We start from the raw sequence: 17,288 nt of genomic DNA, 5'->3' as shown, positions 1-17,288 counted from the left end.
CTTCCAGGTAACTCTGCCTCTTTTCAACTGTAATTGCATGCACCCAGTAGTTTGTAAAGGCTGCCGTGAGTGTTTACAAATTCTCCTATGTGAAAAATAGCTTCACTTGATCAGTAGGATGTTTTTAAAAGGGTAAACCAATCCACCATCTATCCAAGCGTACCTTTCACAAACTGCAACCCTCTGTCATGGTCTTCTGCTGACAGTTTTCAAGGCCTCCACATCAGTTCTTTCATTAGAATCTTCTACATATATTTTATTCCAGTTTCCCATATACAGTCAGAAATCTCTTTAACAAACTCCCATATAGTGAACTTTTCTATTTAGCAAATTTTTTTGATTCCCCCCTTGTCATTACATTGAAAAAGTTCCCGTATAATGAAGAAAATTTCCATAATATAATGAACTAATTTCAAGAGACCTGGGTACGCATTGTTTGCACCTCTGGCCTTTAGGCAATAATGCTGAGGCTGTAGAAAGCATGAATTAAGAGCAAAAAGGATTAAGAAGTAATCCCTTTAGATTTTAAGAGCTAATTCTATACAACTAATATAATTCCTATACAACTAATGCACCTATTGTACCAAGAAGTCGTGCTGGTCAACTGCTATCTATGTGTCCATAGCCATTGACAAAGGTTAAGGCATATTCCTGATGCAGACATTAGCTCTGGTCAACCAGTTTTCTACTGTAAGCACACTATTAGAGAATTAGGAGAGAGTGGTTCCCCTTTATCCCAGAAATTCATCTGCTGTTTGGCAGAAATGAGTAATCCGCACTCACTAAATTTCACCTGTCTCTGTTTACAAGTGGTCCCTAAATCAGTTCTGTGCAAGTAACCTTACAATGACTAAGAGGAAATCCTTGAATGTAGTGTAAAAAGTGGAAGTGCTTAATAGTGTAGATTGGGGCGTTAAAAAAAAAAAAAAAAAATTTGGTATCCCTGCCAGTAGTGTCAATCATTCTGAAAAATCGTGTTTCGATTCTCAAATTGTTTGAGGAAACGGGACCCAGTTGGAAGAATGAGAAATGCCTGTATGAAGGTAAAGCCAATTTTAAGTGGGTGAAGTTGACTCCAAAACATGCCGAAATCAGGGCCATTAAAAATAACAGAAAAGGGCTATGGAGTATGCATCTTTTATGGGGCATAAAACATTCCAAGCCAGTTCTGGTTGGCTTGACAAATTTAAAGTGCTATGGCTTACGTGAAAAAGTTTTTTCTGCTGAAAGTGGAGTTGTAATCAAAGAAGATTGTATCCATTGGAAAGAAACAGTTTTGAAAAAAATTATGGAGGACTATGAGCCCAAAAACATATTCAACATTGATGAAACAGGTCTATTTTTTAAATGTTTGCTGAACAACAAACTGACTTTTAAAGGTGATAAGTGTTTAGGTGGTAAAAATAGTAAGGAGAGAATTACAGTCTTGGTTGGTGCAAATATGGCTAGTAATGAAAAACTGAAGCTTTTGGTAATAGGCAAAAGTAAACAACCTCGATGTTTCAAAGGAGTAAAGCTGTTAGAGTTGGCTACAACTACAACAAAAAATCTTGGATGACAAGTGAAACTTTTTTTGAACAGTGGATGTTAAATTTTGATAGAAAGATGGCGAAAGAAAACAGAAAAATTGCATTGATTGTCAACAACTGCCAAGTTCGCTCAGTAGTTCATTCCTCTCATTGCTATTAATTGGCATTTTTGCAAACATGCTTTTGTGAAACAATTCTTAATCGTTTCCGTCACATCTTGACTCCACACTCTGATATGCACATCCACAAATCTATAACAGAATCTAGGGTGGTCGGTTTCTATTCTTAATTATAATTTTTTTCAGATGTCCCTTCAGTAGTGCATTTTAAAATTCTTGAAAATGATCCATTGGCTGCAGTTTAGAAGAGGTATTTGGAGGGAAGAACTACTACAAGACATTTAGCAACCTTGGGAAGAACTCCAAGTGAGAGGTTTGATTAGTGGATAAATTGTTCTTGATGAATGTTTAGGAGTTGATAAGGATGTCATAGTGGCTGAATATCCGAGTGATTCCAACATTTTGGAGAGTAGTCAAAGGACTAGTGACATATCGACAATGAATTGGACGAAAGTGAGGGCAACAAGCCAATATTAAACCTTCAAAACATGAAATGTTGGCAGCATTTGAAACTTTGCACGAGGCCTTCAGTGTGAAGAAAATGCGCCAGAAAATATATTTGTGTTTAAACAAATGCAAACATTTTTACAAAATAATTCTTAAAACTGTACTAATATACTATGCGCACCATGTATTAAAAAATACATATATTTCTTAATATTTATGTATTAATAAATTAATTCTTTTAAAATGTTAGAAAATTTATTAATTCCCACTTATTTCTGATTTATTTCCCATCTTTTACTATATTTCTGTTTAACGAATTTTTTTTCAAGCGAACAATTGATTTCGTTATATAGAGGTCTGACTACATTACCTTATGAATTTTTTGGAGCTCTAAATATCTCTTCAATAACCTAAAGATTTTTTGTAGATGTATGAGTCTTCCTCTGCATTCAGCATTGATGACCAATCCTGTTATTGTTACTTTTTGGTGTTATCCCTTAATGGTTTTTGGGACTAATGTTTCACGTCATTCACATTCTCTGTACCATTATCTCTGCACAGATATCAAAGAACCAACTTCTGCAAGGTATGAATACCAACTTCATACCTTGCAGAAATTCAATCTCTATAATGTATGCTCAGTTTATCTGGAATTAAATACTTATGCTCGTTTACAGGAATGAAAGACAAAAGAAAAAGTTAGCATTACACTAAATAGAAAATAAATTCTCTACTTAATGCCATTTCCATCTTATATCCTAATCAAATAACACAAAGTTTCAAAATAGGGAGTGACTTTCCAGTCACCTGAACATACTTTATCAGACCTGCTTGCTCACGAATCAGTTGGATTCTTGTTTCATAAAAAAATAATGTTCTTTGTTTTTTTTTTTTTTTTAATCTGAAAATGTTCTCTCTGTGTGGGTTATTCCTGTTTCTATCCCACTAAGAGTTAAACAGTTGTTACAGTATATAATTAAAAATACATTTTTAAACAATATATATGAATCATATAGGCCATCTAAGGGTACAGGAATTTCACCCCTATCCTCCACAGCCACATAAACTACTTATTCTTTCGCTGCAGTCTACACTACATGATCAAAATGATTCTCTCTCTCTCTCCCCCCTCCCTCCCTCCCTGCCATGCACATGTGTACACACAATTGTAAAAAGGATTTTTAAATAAAAAACCTAATATACAATAAGACCACTTTCGAAATTACAAGAGCCTCAACCCTTATGGGCATATTTTGCTAACTTCTTGTAATAGTTGGCCAGAATTGTGTACAATTGCCTACAAAATTGCCTCAGCTTTCCCGTAAAGCAGTTCTAGAGCCACACTGAAAGGTGATTCTTGTGCCTGTTTTGGCCTGCCTCACAGGTCTTCAGTGATATTCAGACCAGGCTCTGAGCCAGTCTGTCAAACTTGATTTCAATATCCCTAAGTCAATCCTATAAAATAGCATTAATAATACAATACAATAATATAATATAAAATTAACAGATACTAATACCAACACTAGGCGGTAGATGACTTTGATCAACCGGCAATACCACCACTTTACTTATTGGAGGCTTGAAGTGGTGGAACCCATGTTTAGTCACGAGAGCAAAGTTTCCGGCATCCCCTCCCCCCATCATCTCCTTCAACCCAAGCACAGTACTAAGTACCAAAAAAAAAAAAAATAAATAAATAAATGAATAAATAAAAATAATGATAATATATATAACCCCTACTGTGTCACACGCTTGTACCGAGAATGTTCATTTCCACATTACTGCCAGTGCAGATAGCACATAATTGTCCAAAAAAATCCAAGTTGGTCACAGACTTCATGGTTTCAGGCACTGCTGCTAATGGATAAATCCAAAACAGCCCTGTACCAACAGATTATCTCCAATACAGGAACTGCTCTCCAGGCAATCTCCATACCTAAATGTATCCATCAGGATGAAACACTGTTTAGCAACATTCTTCACTCCATAGCAACTCATGAGTCTGAACATTGAGAACACTCTAAACATTCTTTTGCATTGGTGACCATGACACTGTGCAGCTGTCCTACCATTGAACCCGAGGCTATGTAGCTCCATACAGATGGCTGGTGTACTGACAAAAGCTCCTGTGACCTCCTGTACTTGCTACATTTTCTGCAAATGACATGTACGACACAAACTACTCTCTTCATAGTTCAATGAACATACTGCATGAGTTTGTGAGGCCATCCAAACCTTTTGTTTATTGAGGTATCACTTACAGTCTTCTTTGAATAACATCTGGCACAGTGAATTTTGGGAAGATCACACAAGTTAATTTTTTTTTTGGTAGTTGTTAACACATAGGCTTCTGTGGCCATAATGCACCTCCCAAGGTTTTTGCAGTACTTTGATCCAAGCCCGAAGCGGGAATCGAACCCGCGACCTTTGGGTTGCCAGGCAGGCACTTTACCTACCCAGCTAGCCCGGTTGGCCACACACACAAGTTAAGGTTATACACAAAGAGAGGTTATTGATATACCATCCAATCACAAACTAATATGAAAATAAGTTCCAATTCGCAATCCATACTAGCTTCTAATATACTGCAAGATTTATATTAATTTATATTAATATATCTGAGCCAATATGCATAAATAATGGACTTCTGGAACAGCACACAATATTCACAGAGGGGTGTCTGAATACGTTTGGTTGTATAACATATGCTAATATCAGCTGCATGTAATATCATTAAGAACCTTAAATGGATCACTTGTCGGACAAGTGGAAACTGTGCAAAATGTTACAAAAGCTGGCTACTAGTTAGCTACTTTTTTGTAATATCTATTCATAACCCTGGATGTCAATAAATACCATATACAAGGTCTGTTTAAAAAGTATCTGGATTATGCTCATAGTTCAAGGCTGAATCAACAGAGCAAATTGTGAAAGCATAATGTGTTTAGACATTCTCAATCTTATCTCCATGCAGTAAGCTGTTACTGTTGGCCACTAAGGAAAATATGTTTTCACATCTCATCATATTTAAAAATCTTAGATTGTACTGAGCAACGTGTGATAAATATTGCTTTAAAATCAGAGAAACCACAAGTGAAACATTTAATCCTAAAATAATTTCACACATAGGTTTTTGACTTGCACCACTGTTTCAAAGAGGGTTCCACTGAAAGTGATCCATAATTTGGATCGCTCTCAAATTCAATGAATAATAAAATAGTGTCTCCAGTACAAAGTTTGGTTATGAAATGACTGAAGATTAATTTTATCAGCAGTTTCATGAACAATGAATCAGCATCTGTCATACTACATTGTTCCATTTTAATGAAAACTTTGAATACAAGGTGCTTTTCTGCAAAGTTAATGCTGAAACTGTTGACAGAGGAATAACATGAATACTGATGAGACATTTTTGAAACATAATATAACTGGAGATGAATTGTGGGTTTATGAGTGTGCAGCAAAATAAAGACTATGCTGTAACATTTTTTTTTGTTTTGTCTCTGAGAGTGTTTTCCACTACAAATATATTCCAGAGGGGCAAAAAATTAATACAAAGCTCCGTAATGAAGTGAAGTTCTGAGATGCCATTGTGAAAAATACACCATTGTATTTGTCACTATTCGTAAAGAGTTTCTGGTCAAACACAGAATCACTCAAATCTAACAATCCTCATTTCACCAGATATGGCTCTCTCTCTCTCTCTCTCTCTCTCTCTCTCTCTCTCTCTCGTGTGTGTGCACGCACGTGTGCATTTCCTATACTGGAAAAAATCATGAAAGTATGTCAGTTTGATGAAGCTTTTGGTGATTTCAAAATCAGCTTTACAGAAGTACTTCCAAGTGAAGGAAAATTGCTGGACTAAGTGCACTGCCTAAGAAAGAAGGGCACTATTTCAAAGGGATTAAGTTGCCCATCGCACAAGTATGCTTGCTATCACTTATCATAACAATTCAGATATTTTTTGAACAGAGCTCATATGAATGAATTGGTTGCAAGACTTAATAATATTTTGAACTTACTTTACAGATGCTTTATTAACAACAGGGTTTTTATTGGTGAGTGATGCTTTATTGCCTACTGTAAGCTCCACATTCTGAAAAAACAGCAAATAATTCTTACATAAATTAAGTGTGAACATGACTAATTATATATGTCAAAAGAGTCAAATGTTAAATTTATCTATCATATCGAAAAAATTAAAACTTACAACATCACCAAAATGTCTACATATCACTTGAAATACATGAAGGTCTTCTAGAAAAAGAAATTTGAAAATGTGTTATCTGTAGAAATTTAATTTCTTCCAAAAGCACAGAATACAAAGAAATTCCTTTCAAGCAATATTTTTCTCAAAACTTTCAGGGCTTTTCTTTTTTTTTTTTTTTAATGGATAAACTTCAATTGAAATAAAATATGTAATGAATACTGAGAACTACTATAATGCCAATTATTACTACAGATTTCTTAAATGCTACCCTAATAAAATTCTCAATTTAAAAAAAATTCAAAGCAAAACTGCCACATTTTAAAAATGAAAAGACTTACTGCTTATGTAAGATGAATCAAGGTGGCTGCTGTACTGAACTATATTTTGCACTTTTGACACTGAAAAAGAGTAACTACTTTCAAACCCTGTCACATATGTAAACATGCATTCAAAAATATATACCACATGCATACTTTACATTTTGAGTATCATGCACATCAAATAATAAAAGGCTGCAAAAGCTATCAATTATGTTTACTTAAATGGACTCTAAAGCGTTTAGGGCATAAGCCTCAAGCTATGGGAGAGTAAAGACTATGTATAAATATAGTGCAAGCGCATCAGAAATACATAGCTATCTCTGAATAAATCAGAATATTATTAAAACGGCAACGTTTTAAGTTATATCTCATATTGTGAATACCTTAACAACGAGTTGCCATGATATTGCACTACTTCGAATAAGTAAAGCTTCACCTAAGGAGAAGACTAATGTTACTTATTCTCAGATGGATACCACCACCCAGACGGCACCGTTTCAGGGCTATTTGTCCTTTCTTCGGTGGGTGGGTAGGTACCCGAGTGATGAAATGATGGCAAAACAGTTATGAAGTATAACTCCACAACAGGCATCTCTCATATTGTGGAGTTATACTTCATAACTGTTTTGCCATCATTTCATCACTCGGGTACCTACCCACCCACCGAAGAAAGGCCAAATAGCCCTGAAACGGTGCCGTCTGGGTGGTGGTATCCATCTGAGAATAAGTAACATTAGTCTTTTCCTTAGGTGAAGCTTTACTTATTCGAAGTAGTGCAATATCATGGCAACTCGTTGTTAAGGTATTCACAATATGAGATATAACTTAAAACGTTGCCGTTTTAATAATATTCTAATTTATTCAGATATAGCTATGTATTTCTGATGTGCTTGCACTATATTTATACATAGTTTACTTAAATGTGAAAGAGTTGTTTTTAAAAATCAATGCTTTGAAAACTGGATGCCTCAGAAGCACAATCCTTGCCAAAACCATTACATGAACAAATAAACCTGTACTTTGTGTGCAATATGTTGTAGTTTTCTCACTCAGAGAGAGAGAGAGAGAGAGAGAGAGAGAGAGAGAGAGAGAGAGAGAGAGAGAGAGAGAGAGAGAACTATGACAGTATTATTCCTATTTTCTGCATAAATCAAATGTATAAATGTTTCAGTCCAAATGAATTTTTATTTTCACTTATAAATATTTGCATATTTATAAGAAGTAAAACTTCATATAATTAAACATAAATATACAGTGATTCACACTGTTGGGTAGGGGGGGAAACCACAGAAAAAATAATTTAAAACAAAACTGCCACATTTTAAAAATGAAAAGACTTACTGCTTATGTAAGATGAATCAAGGTAAATCTAGATAAACTAAATATCTAGATTTAGTTTATCTAGATGCATACAGATAAACTAAAATTTGGAAAGATAAAACTAGAGTATAGTTATCCAACTTTTTACTTAACTGAATATACTCAAAACTAAGTGATGTACCCATATAACCCCCCCCCAATATAATTAGATATATATTATACCTTTATTTATAAATTACTACAAAAATGGTAAGCTTGTTCAGCAATTATTTTCTATTATATTTTAAAAAATCTATTTGTTTTCACATTGAGCAATGCTTTTTCATTCAAATTTACATACTTGCATGTTACTATGCCCTTTAACTTATACAGGGTGTCTCAAAAATATTGGTACAAACGTTTAGAGGAGGTAGGTAACATCTAAAGGAATGTGAATCGCATAGGAACCCATAACCGGAAACGTCACGGGAAAGTAGTAGCAAAGGCACAAGAAACAGAAATGACACAAGACAGTAATTAGTGGCAAACATTTATTTGACATAATATTAACAATGGAGTATGAGATGGACGCATTTCATGATGTTACAACAGTTGCTCGAAGGTTCCATCATGTCTGGAAAGCGTTCTCCATAAATTCGTTGAGCGGCTCATCCATTGCCCTCTGCTAATCCATACACTAGGTGCATGTCTGTCAGCTCACAGTTCGTATATCGATGCATGCTCTTCGTGCAGTGACTACTGTGCCATCTACCGACTTACAGTGACGTTTCCGGTTATGAGTTCCTATGCGATTCACATTCCTTTAGATGTTACCTACCTCCCCTAAATGTTTGTACCAATATTTTTGAGACACCCTGTATGTTAATAACAGATTTAATGACAATTTCTTAGTGAAACAGAAATAAAAAGAGGTGCTGCAGGAGTTGCAGAATTGCTGGGTAAGGTGTATTACTTCAGATGAGACACCATAGTTGCTGCATGTTACTCCCCAATTTTTAAATTAGTGTATTTGCCTGAAGATGAGATACACCAGCAATAAGATGCACAGATTTTAGGAGAATTTTGTAAAAAATATTTTATTGCATATATTTGAAATATAAAGTCATAAGTAAAGTTATCATTTTCTCGGTTGGAGAAGGATTGAAATGTCTTTGACCTGCCCTATTTCCAAGCCATGTTCTTTAACCTAATTTAACACACCTTCAATCTTGAGAGAACAGTGTACAGAAACATTACACGAACACTCTTTCTGCTTTGTACTTATTTTACTAGGGCTACACATTTATAACAAATTCAAACTACCGTAATCCATGAAACACAGAAACATCAGCTAGTAAAGAGCCATTTTGTGTTTCCACTGGTGAATCATTGCTTTATAGGATTACCGAGTCTCAAACATTAGAGACAGGGTCAATTAAATGATTACGAACACTGGCTACTGGAACTGACTGTGTTGCTTATTGCCAGACAAGCAGATCTCAACTGGAAGAAGCAGGGAAGTGATTCAGTGTTTCACAGATTGCAGGTAAGGCAGAGCTACATGGATATTCCCTGTAATGCTTTCCATAAAAGTGGTTCCAGAAGGAAGTGTGTGTGTAATGGAAATAAGGGAAGAGTTAGTGAGATATATGACACCTCACTTGGATATCCTAAGCAATAACCAGGGATGATCAACCTCCTGCAGCAAGCCACCTGGGGCATATCCACAAGTTAAAAGAATCAATACTCCCCCCTCCCCACATCTAAATGTTATTGATAACTATGTAAAGGAATTACTGTATACACTAAGTGCATGTAATAAAAAAATTTAAACTATTTATAAAATAAATTTAGTACAGATTAATAAATAAATGTATGTACTTTCAGAATTAATATCATGAGGAGCTTACATCTTACATGCATTAAATTAATGCTAAAAAGCAGTAAATGTGAACCGTGAGTTCCCCTCATATTGAAATCCAGAGGTTATAATTTTTTACAAAAAAAAAAAGAAAGAAAAAAAAAAAGTGGAATTTAAACTGTATATTCATTTCTAATTTTTTACATCAGCTTTTTTTTTCTTTTGTTGGTAGGTGTACCACTAACAAGAATTATGCATAATTGTGAAAATTTCGTCCTTATTCATTTTACTTGTGCCTCTCACAGCCTTAAACACCTCAATCAAGTTTCATCAAGGTTGCAGAGCTTCCAAGCTCTGCAACCCACATATTCAGTCTTTCTTCATATGGACGCCGTTTTGCCAATCTCATCAGGCAAGTTACCTGTCTTTGGACCCTTTCAAGAAGAACAATGTCTTTCTTTAGGTGCGGTCTCCATACTTGAACACAGTATTCCAAGTGTGGAATACTGTGTTACATAAAACATAGCATTACATAATGGGATTATGACTAGTGATTGTTCAATAAATAATTGATAGGACACCATGGGCCCTCCTTGCAACCAGTCTATAATGCTCGGAGAACATATCTAACTGTATCATAATACCCAAGCCCCTTTCCTCCACTACCAGCTTTAGTTCAAATCCGCCAAATGTATAAGTTATTTTGGGGTTACTGTTCCCCAGGTGCAATACCTTACATTTTGCTGGACTAAAGCATAGCTGCCATTTTTCTGACCATCTCCGAAGTCTACTTAGGTCATTCTGAAGGAGCTCTGCTTGGCGGCAATCATTAGCTACTCTACCAATCTTTACATCATCTGCAAATTTAGACATCATGCCCTCCATCCCTTCATCAATGTCATTTATGAAAATCAAAAACAACAATGGTCCTAATACATTGTTTTGATGTAAGAAGTGGAGTTCCACAAGGCTCTGCCTTGTGGAATTCCACTTCTTACATCAAACCAATTCAAGGAATAACCATTTATCACAACCCTCTGCCTCCTGCCCTGAAGCCACCCTGCTATCCATCTAAGGATTTTCTCTGTGATTCCAACCTGTTCCAGCTTATAAAGTAACCGCTTATGTGGAACTGTGTCAAATGCTTTGCTGAAATCCAAATAAACAACGTCAAAATTATCCCCTAAGTCCAGCTCTTGAGTGACCCTGTCAAAATAGCTAACCAGATGATTTTCCCTTTACAAAACCATGCTGAGTATCCTTCAGAATTCCATTTCTATCTATATGATCCTGAATCCCACCCTTGATTATAGTCTCCATGATTTTCCCTTCTACTGAAGTTAGACTAACCAGCCGGTAATTTCCCACTTCACTCTTAGAATTTCCCTTGTGTATTAGAGATACATTGGCACTTTTCCAATCCAACAGAATCACTCCTGAGTCCAGTGATGCTCTCGTAATTAGCCTCAATGGTTCAATGCACTCACTTGCCGCCTCCCATTAGATTATAGGGTAAATGCTATCAACCCCAGAAGCCTTACTGCCCTGTAGGCTCGAAAGTTTTTTCATTAAATAAATGTGTGAAATTTCAACACCAATAATTACATTGTTTTCAACTTCATTCTCAGAATTTCTCAATGACGTGAAGGGTTTTTCTTCTGTAAATATTGATGCAAAGTAACTGTTGAGTTCATCTGCAACTTCAGCTGAGGTACTTAATACTATCCCACATCCATTACATAAGGGTCCGATCTGGTTTGTCCTTCTCTTCTTTGCATTTATATATGTGAAGAATTCCTTATCTCCCCTCTTTGCTCTCTTTGCCAGCCTAACTTTTTCAGTGGCATTATTACAGATGAATTTGTAGCTGTTATAGGCTTCAGTACTTTTTATTGCCCTGTAACTTTTCCATGCTGTCTTTTTCTGCTCAAGTAATTTGGCAATTTCATTATTCATCCAACTTGGAATCCTCATTGTGGAGTATTTTTTAATGGTATATATAAGCATTCAAGGATTCTGTCATTAATGTTTTAAAGGTATACCATAATTCAATCGTATTCGCTCTCAGTGAGATATCTACCCAGTTAATAGAGGCCATGTAGCACCTTAAGGCATTTGTAATTTCCTTTCCTGAAATTATAACCCAATCCTTTGCCTTTAACTACTGTTACCTCTCTCTTCATCGTCCACCATAGAACTCCGTGATCACTTCCTGCTACTGGTTCCTGTACTGTCAGCCCTATTATGTCATCTGGTTCATGGGTGATGATGAGGTCTAGAGTATTCTTTTCCCTAGTACTTTTCCTGACGTGTTGATACAAATAACAATCTAGTTGATTTCAAAATTCTCCCCCATGTGGAGTTTCCTTCCCATTTGCTCCAATCAATTAGAGGCAAATTGAAATCACTCATAATAAGACATTCATGCTTACTTGCCCATTCCATTTGCAGGTAGAGGCTCTCATCATAATCTTCACAATCACCTGGCCTGTAGATTACTCCCACTCTCATTATACCTTTGCTTCCAACTATTTCACACCATACAGATTCTATACTAGCATGCGAAATGTCTGAATCTGGAAAGCTTTCATCACGCTCAGGCTACTTTTGATAAGAAGCATGACCCCACCGCCCCCTCTATCTTCTCTGATCTTCCTAAATACATTACACATACCGTACTGAAACTCATCATCCCTTATCTCCAAGTGGCACCACATTTCTGTAAGCCCTATTATGTCAGCGTTACTTGTCCTAACCAGCACTTTGAATTCACTCATTTTATTGACGACACTTCTGACATTACTGTATTAAGACTTAGTGTTCTTGTATAGTTAATTACCCTGACACACCCCTTAAAGTTATTTAAGCTCGCTTCCCTGGCATCTGCTACCTGCTCATTTTAAATGCTTTTGTCCTCAGAACATCTTGCTACTATGTTCTGTTGCAGTAACAAACAAATACTCTTGAGGTATGTGCAAGAGTTAATTTGACCAATACTATCAGATAAATGCATATCAATATTACCCTTGTCCCTCCTCCCAAACTAGCAGTTTCCTTGAACCTTTAAGATATCCACAATAATATTGGCAAAAACGTTTGCACCACCTTTGTTTAAATGTATCCTGTGTGTCTCTACAAAACAGATTCCTTCTACCTACAAGTGCAGGCCAAGCTGATAGAAATTTCCCCCCAAAAGACTTGAAGAGTCCTTCACGTCTTGAGTGAATCCACAAGGATTTCAGCACATAATCCCTCATCGTGCCTGGGCAGAATTGCAGACACATAGACATTGTGACCTAACTCGCGACATTTCTTCAGCATGTTCTTATATTTGTCTAACAAATTGTCAGATCATGTATGCTTAATGTCATTAGTCCCCACATGAATAATAATATTCTCTTTTCCCCCCTTAAAATCTGACAGTCTTTGGTGACATCATACATGTGTGTGTGTATACAGTAATATTTATTTATTTATTTATTTTTTTGGCTGGTGAAGCATAAGTCATAGGCTTCCTTGCACCATGTGGCCATTACTAATACTAACAGCTGCACTTTGCACATGTGATATAGCCAGCCCAGCAATAAACTGTCGGATCTAAAGAAATGAATCAGAAGGAGCTAAATGCATGTGTGACAATTTCTAACCAGGAATAATATGGCTGTGGTCTCCAGCCATCTCTAATCTTCAGAAATAGACCCCCCCCCACAAAATTTCTTTTTATTCCCAATGCTAAGCTTTTGCATTCAAAGGGTAGAGTTTTTATGACATTTCATAAATCTGTGACAAATCAAAATAGGTACTAATGGAGATCAAAAAATAAGGGTTTCACTAGAAGCAGAAACACCATACCAAAAGGAGATAATAGCATGAAATACCAGTAAGTGATTTTTTTAATTGAATCTAGAAACATTATGACATCTCATATTTTCTCTCTCGCTCTGTGTGTGTGTGTGCGTGTGCGTGTGAGCCTTGCATACACGTGCGTGTATAGAGTAAACTCCCATGGTAACACTCCTGCTTATAGTGCTCTTCCACTTAACACTTTTTTCTTCTGGTCCTATGGTCATTCCTATGAAATGCCATGCAATTTTTAAGGTCTAAGGTTTAAAATTTTTTCCCCACCTATATCACAGTCTTTATGGCCTTAAGAAGGAAAACTGAGATATAACCTTCCTTCCTCTTTATTTTTGGTTTTGAGAAAGGGATGACAGAGACTAAATCCTAGGAATCATTCATTATGCAGGTGATGTTTGCTTATTTCATATTTAACTTATTTCAAGTTTTGAAGTTTCTTTGCAACACTCAGTATCCAGAGATTTATTAGTGCATTCCAGCTATCCTCACTATTTTTTTTTTTTTTTAATTCAGCACTGTTCATTCACTTTCCTTGCCAGCATGAAAAAAGGTTGACAGTACCAACACAGGAAGCATAGCACATTAAGTGTGCAAGTTACTTACACTTATAATGCTTTTTCCAAATAGAGCTAGAACCCTAGAAAGCACAACAACAAGAGTTCACTGTGCATACAGTAAATCTAGAGATATGAGATAGTCGGAAAATAACTATCAAGGTTTTGCTCACTGGCTGGTACCAAAATTAGGGGTTCGTTTAGGCACATATCTAGCCTGGATTCCAAGGGTCTCTACAGACATCCATAATGAAGTCTAAATACACAACATAACAGTGTGAAAGTTTCAAAATAAATATTTCTAATTTCTAATTTATATTCACACTTACCTTCAGCATAATGATTTTCTTTATTTAAAGGCCATGGTCTTGGACCACCTTCAAATACCACATCAGTAGTGGTTCCTACAGCCAATACAGCAGGTGCAGAAGGATAAAGCAACTAAAAATAAAATGGATATATTTTACTTAACACTTATTACTTATAACTGTATCACAGGTAAAGTACATATAATTTTATATTTTAAATAAATATAAATCATACAAATCATATAAATACATAAATCACAGTACCAGATTAAGATGCAAGTAGAAAAGTGTATTAAAACAGCATAATAAATGAAAACATGCAAAAAATATTAATTGTAATTACACCAATTCAGGCTACATGACAGAATCACAAAAAGGCTAGTTTATTCTAATAGTAGAGGAACTTTACTGAACCTGTAACAAAAGAATAAAATGAGAGAGTAAAAGCATGCTTATCACACATACGAGGTGTGGCAATAAAGTTCCTGGACTGGTACAATAAAAAAAAACAAAAAGTGAATGAGCTCAAAAACGGGTTTATTTTTATTCAAAGTAATCACCACCTGATTGAATGCACTTAATATATCATTCTAAGAGTTTCTGAAAAGAGTCTGTCAGTGAAGGCTTCCAAAGAGATGTTCAGTGCATACATTTTTTTTTATGTTCTCAACATCCTGAACTCTCTTTCTTTTGAGTCCACTGTGTGCCTGATGCTGCTTCTTCTCAGGGTTATATTGAAACACCCAACACCCATCTCCAATGACAATTGAAGAAATTAGGATTGCCTTGACAAGTTTGGATGAAGTCTTTGTATAATAACACTATTCATTGCTTCTACTGAAGCTGTGTGGCACAAATTTTGCACAAACCTTCCCTTTCCCTAAATCTTAATGCAGAATTTGACGAATAATCTTATTCGTATACAACTAATCAACCATCAGTCTAAGGGTCAAATGGTGATCTCTTGCAGAATTCCCTGATCTTTTGCAACTCTGTCTTCATTTAGAGAGGGTGACAGATGGCCAATGCTTGGGTCATCATGAACATCCTCACGTCCATATCTGAACCACTTATACCATTCAAACACACTGGTGTGACGTTTCATCATCATAAACAGTTTTTAACATTTCATATGTTTCTGTTGCAGATTTTCCCAATTTAAAGCAAAATTTGATATTTGTTTGTTGCTCCATTGCATCGTGACATGGAACATTAATGCTACTAATGAAACCGGTTGTTATTACTTATAATCTATCACCTGCTGGACAATCTCTGTACTACTATCTGTTGCAGGAAGTTTGAACTACAACATATCATTTCTATTTATTTTCCAACTCACTGAACATGATCACAACAGCATCAGTCTGGGATCTTTACTGCCACATCTCATATATTATGTTGCTCTTAAATACTTCGCAGCATGGAGTACATTTTAATTACTGTATTTTCTGGATGATAAGACACACTGAACCATAAGATGCACCCATGTTTTAAAAGGAAATTTTGAAAGGGGGGGGACAGCTTTATTGCACATACTTGAGACACAAATTCCCAAGTGCTTACTAAATAAAATATTAATTGGTATAGAACAAAGCTTTTATATTGTCATAGAATGCAAGAAACTCATCATCGCTACTGTCACATTTGTAATTATTAATGTTATAGTCTGAACTATCAATTTATTCAAAAGAGGGCATCATCTTTATACATCATCTTCAGTTTGGTGCCTTCATCCTTCTGGTCCAGTCCTCACATGTGAATGCTTTAAAGGGCTTTTTAAATGAAATGTCTGGTGGGTCCAACTGGCCTCCTGGAATTACAGCTAAATTTCATGTTTAACTCAGCAACTGCCCTTTTTATTGTCTCCATTGTGTGATCCAAATTGACCTCACACTAAAATAGCTAGGTTTTTCAAAAGGCAACCCAGACATTTTAACCATACTTTCTTTAGCTACAGTTAAAAATATCACTATGTGCATCTAATGTGCCTTTGGGCCATATTATGCAGGGGAATTTTAGGACATTCTCCAGAAAAGAAAGTGCATTTTATGGTCTGGAAAATATGGTATACTCCTATATACAGGTTGTTTCACTTAAAAGGCACCTGAGTGCATCTTGCTTATTTTTAGGCTCTTTGATGTCTGGTCCTTTTTTTGGGATAGAAAGATATTGTATAGGGTCTCAAATAGTGTATACCTTATAAAGCTGAGAGTATGCAATAAATGGTGCACTGTTGCTTGTGAAAAAAGGGCAACTCATTTTCACCAGCAAGTGAGTTATGGTAGGACATTCAGTATGAAAAAAGCAGGCATGAACTTTTCTGTATATTACCAAATTTGAGAAATCATAATACAGCAGATTGTTAACCAATTAGTAATGATAATTTGTTTATACTGCTTCCTCAGTGGTATTAATAATTTTACATTAATCTTTCAGTTCTTTCCTCGCTTTACACAATGAAGTTCTTAAGGTGCCAGTAAATTTGGTCATTAATTCAACAATTTCATGAACTCACTTCTTTCAACAATTTCATTCACAAAAAAAAGCATGCCAAGACAAACTGCTGTGTAGTTGATTGAAGAAAATTGTAATGAACATTTACAGCAAATTATTAGAACTCTATTCTGATAGAGTTCTTATAATTTGCTGTAAATGTTCATTACAATTTTCTTCAATCAACTACACAGTAGTTTGTCTTGGCATGCTTTTTTTTTTTCAGTAATAACAATAACCTCATTGACAGAAATGTAGAACATTAAGATTAGCAGTTACAGCATCAAGAA

General features: G+C 35.6%; 1 protein-coding gene across 1 annotated transcript in view; it reads right to left on the bottom strand.

The window, feature by feature from the left end:
* LOC150086504 (nuclear pore membrane glycoprotein 210-like) overlaps positions 1–17,288 on the bottom strand; it is a 185,977-nt gene that overhangs the window by 90,000 nt on the left and 78,689 nt on the right. The window contains exons 15-18 of the mRNA XM_090372185.1: positions 14,527–14,638; positions 6,644–6,703; positions 6,306–6,352; positions 6,118–6,191 (exon numbers count right to left, since the gene is read on the bottom strand). Of these exons, the coding sequence (XP_090228311.1) occupies positions 6,118–6,191; positions 6,306–6,352; positions 6,644–6,703; positions 14,527–14,638 (293 nt within the window). The remainder of the gene's footprint in view (positions 1–6,117; positions 6,192–6,305; positions 6,353–6,643; positions 6,704–14,526; positions 14,639–17,288) is intronic.

This window comes from Mastigoproctus giganteus, chromosome 4 (genome assembly GCF_048544385.1).
Source record: "Mastigoproctus giganteus isolate SK-2022 chromosome 4, ASM4854438v1, whole genome shotgun sequence".
In the NCBI taxonomy this organism is placed as follows: domain Eukaryota; kingdom Metazoa; phylum Arthropoda; class Arachnida; order Uropygi; family Thelyphonidae; genus Mastigoproctus; species Mastigoproctus giganteus.
This window is presented reverse-complemented; position numbering and strand designations above follow the sequence as displayed.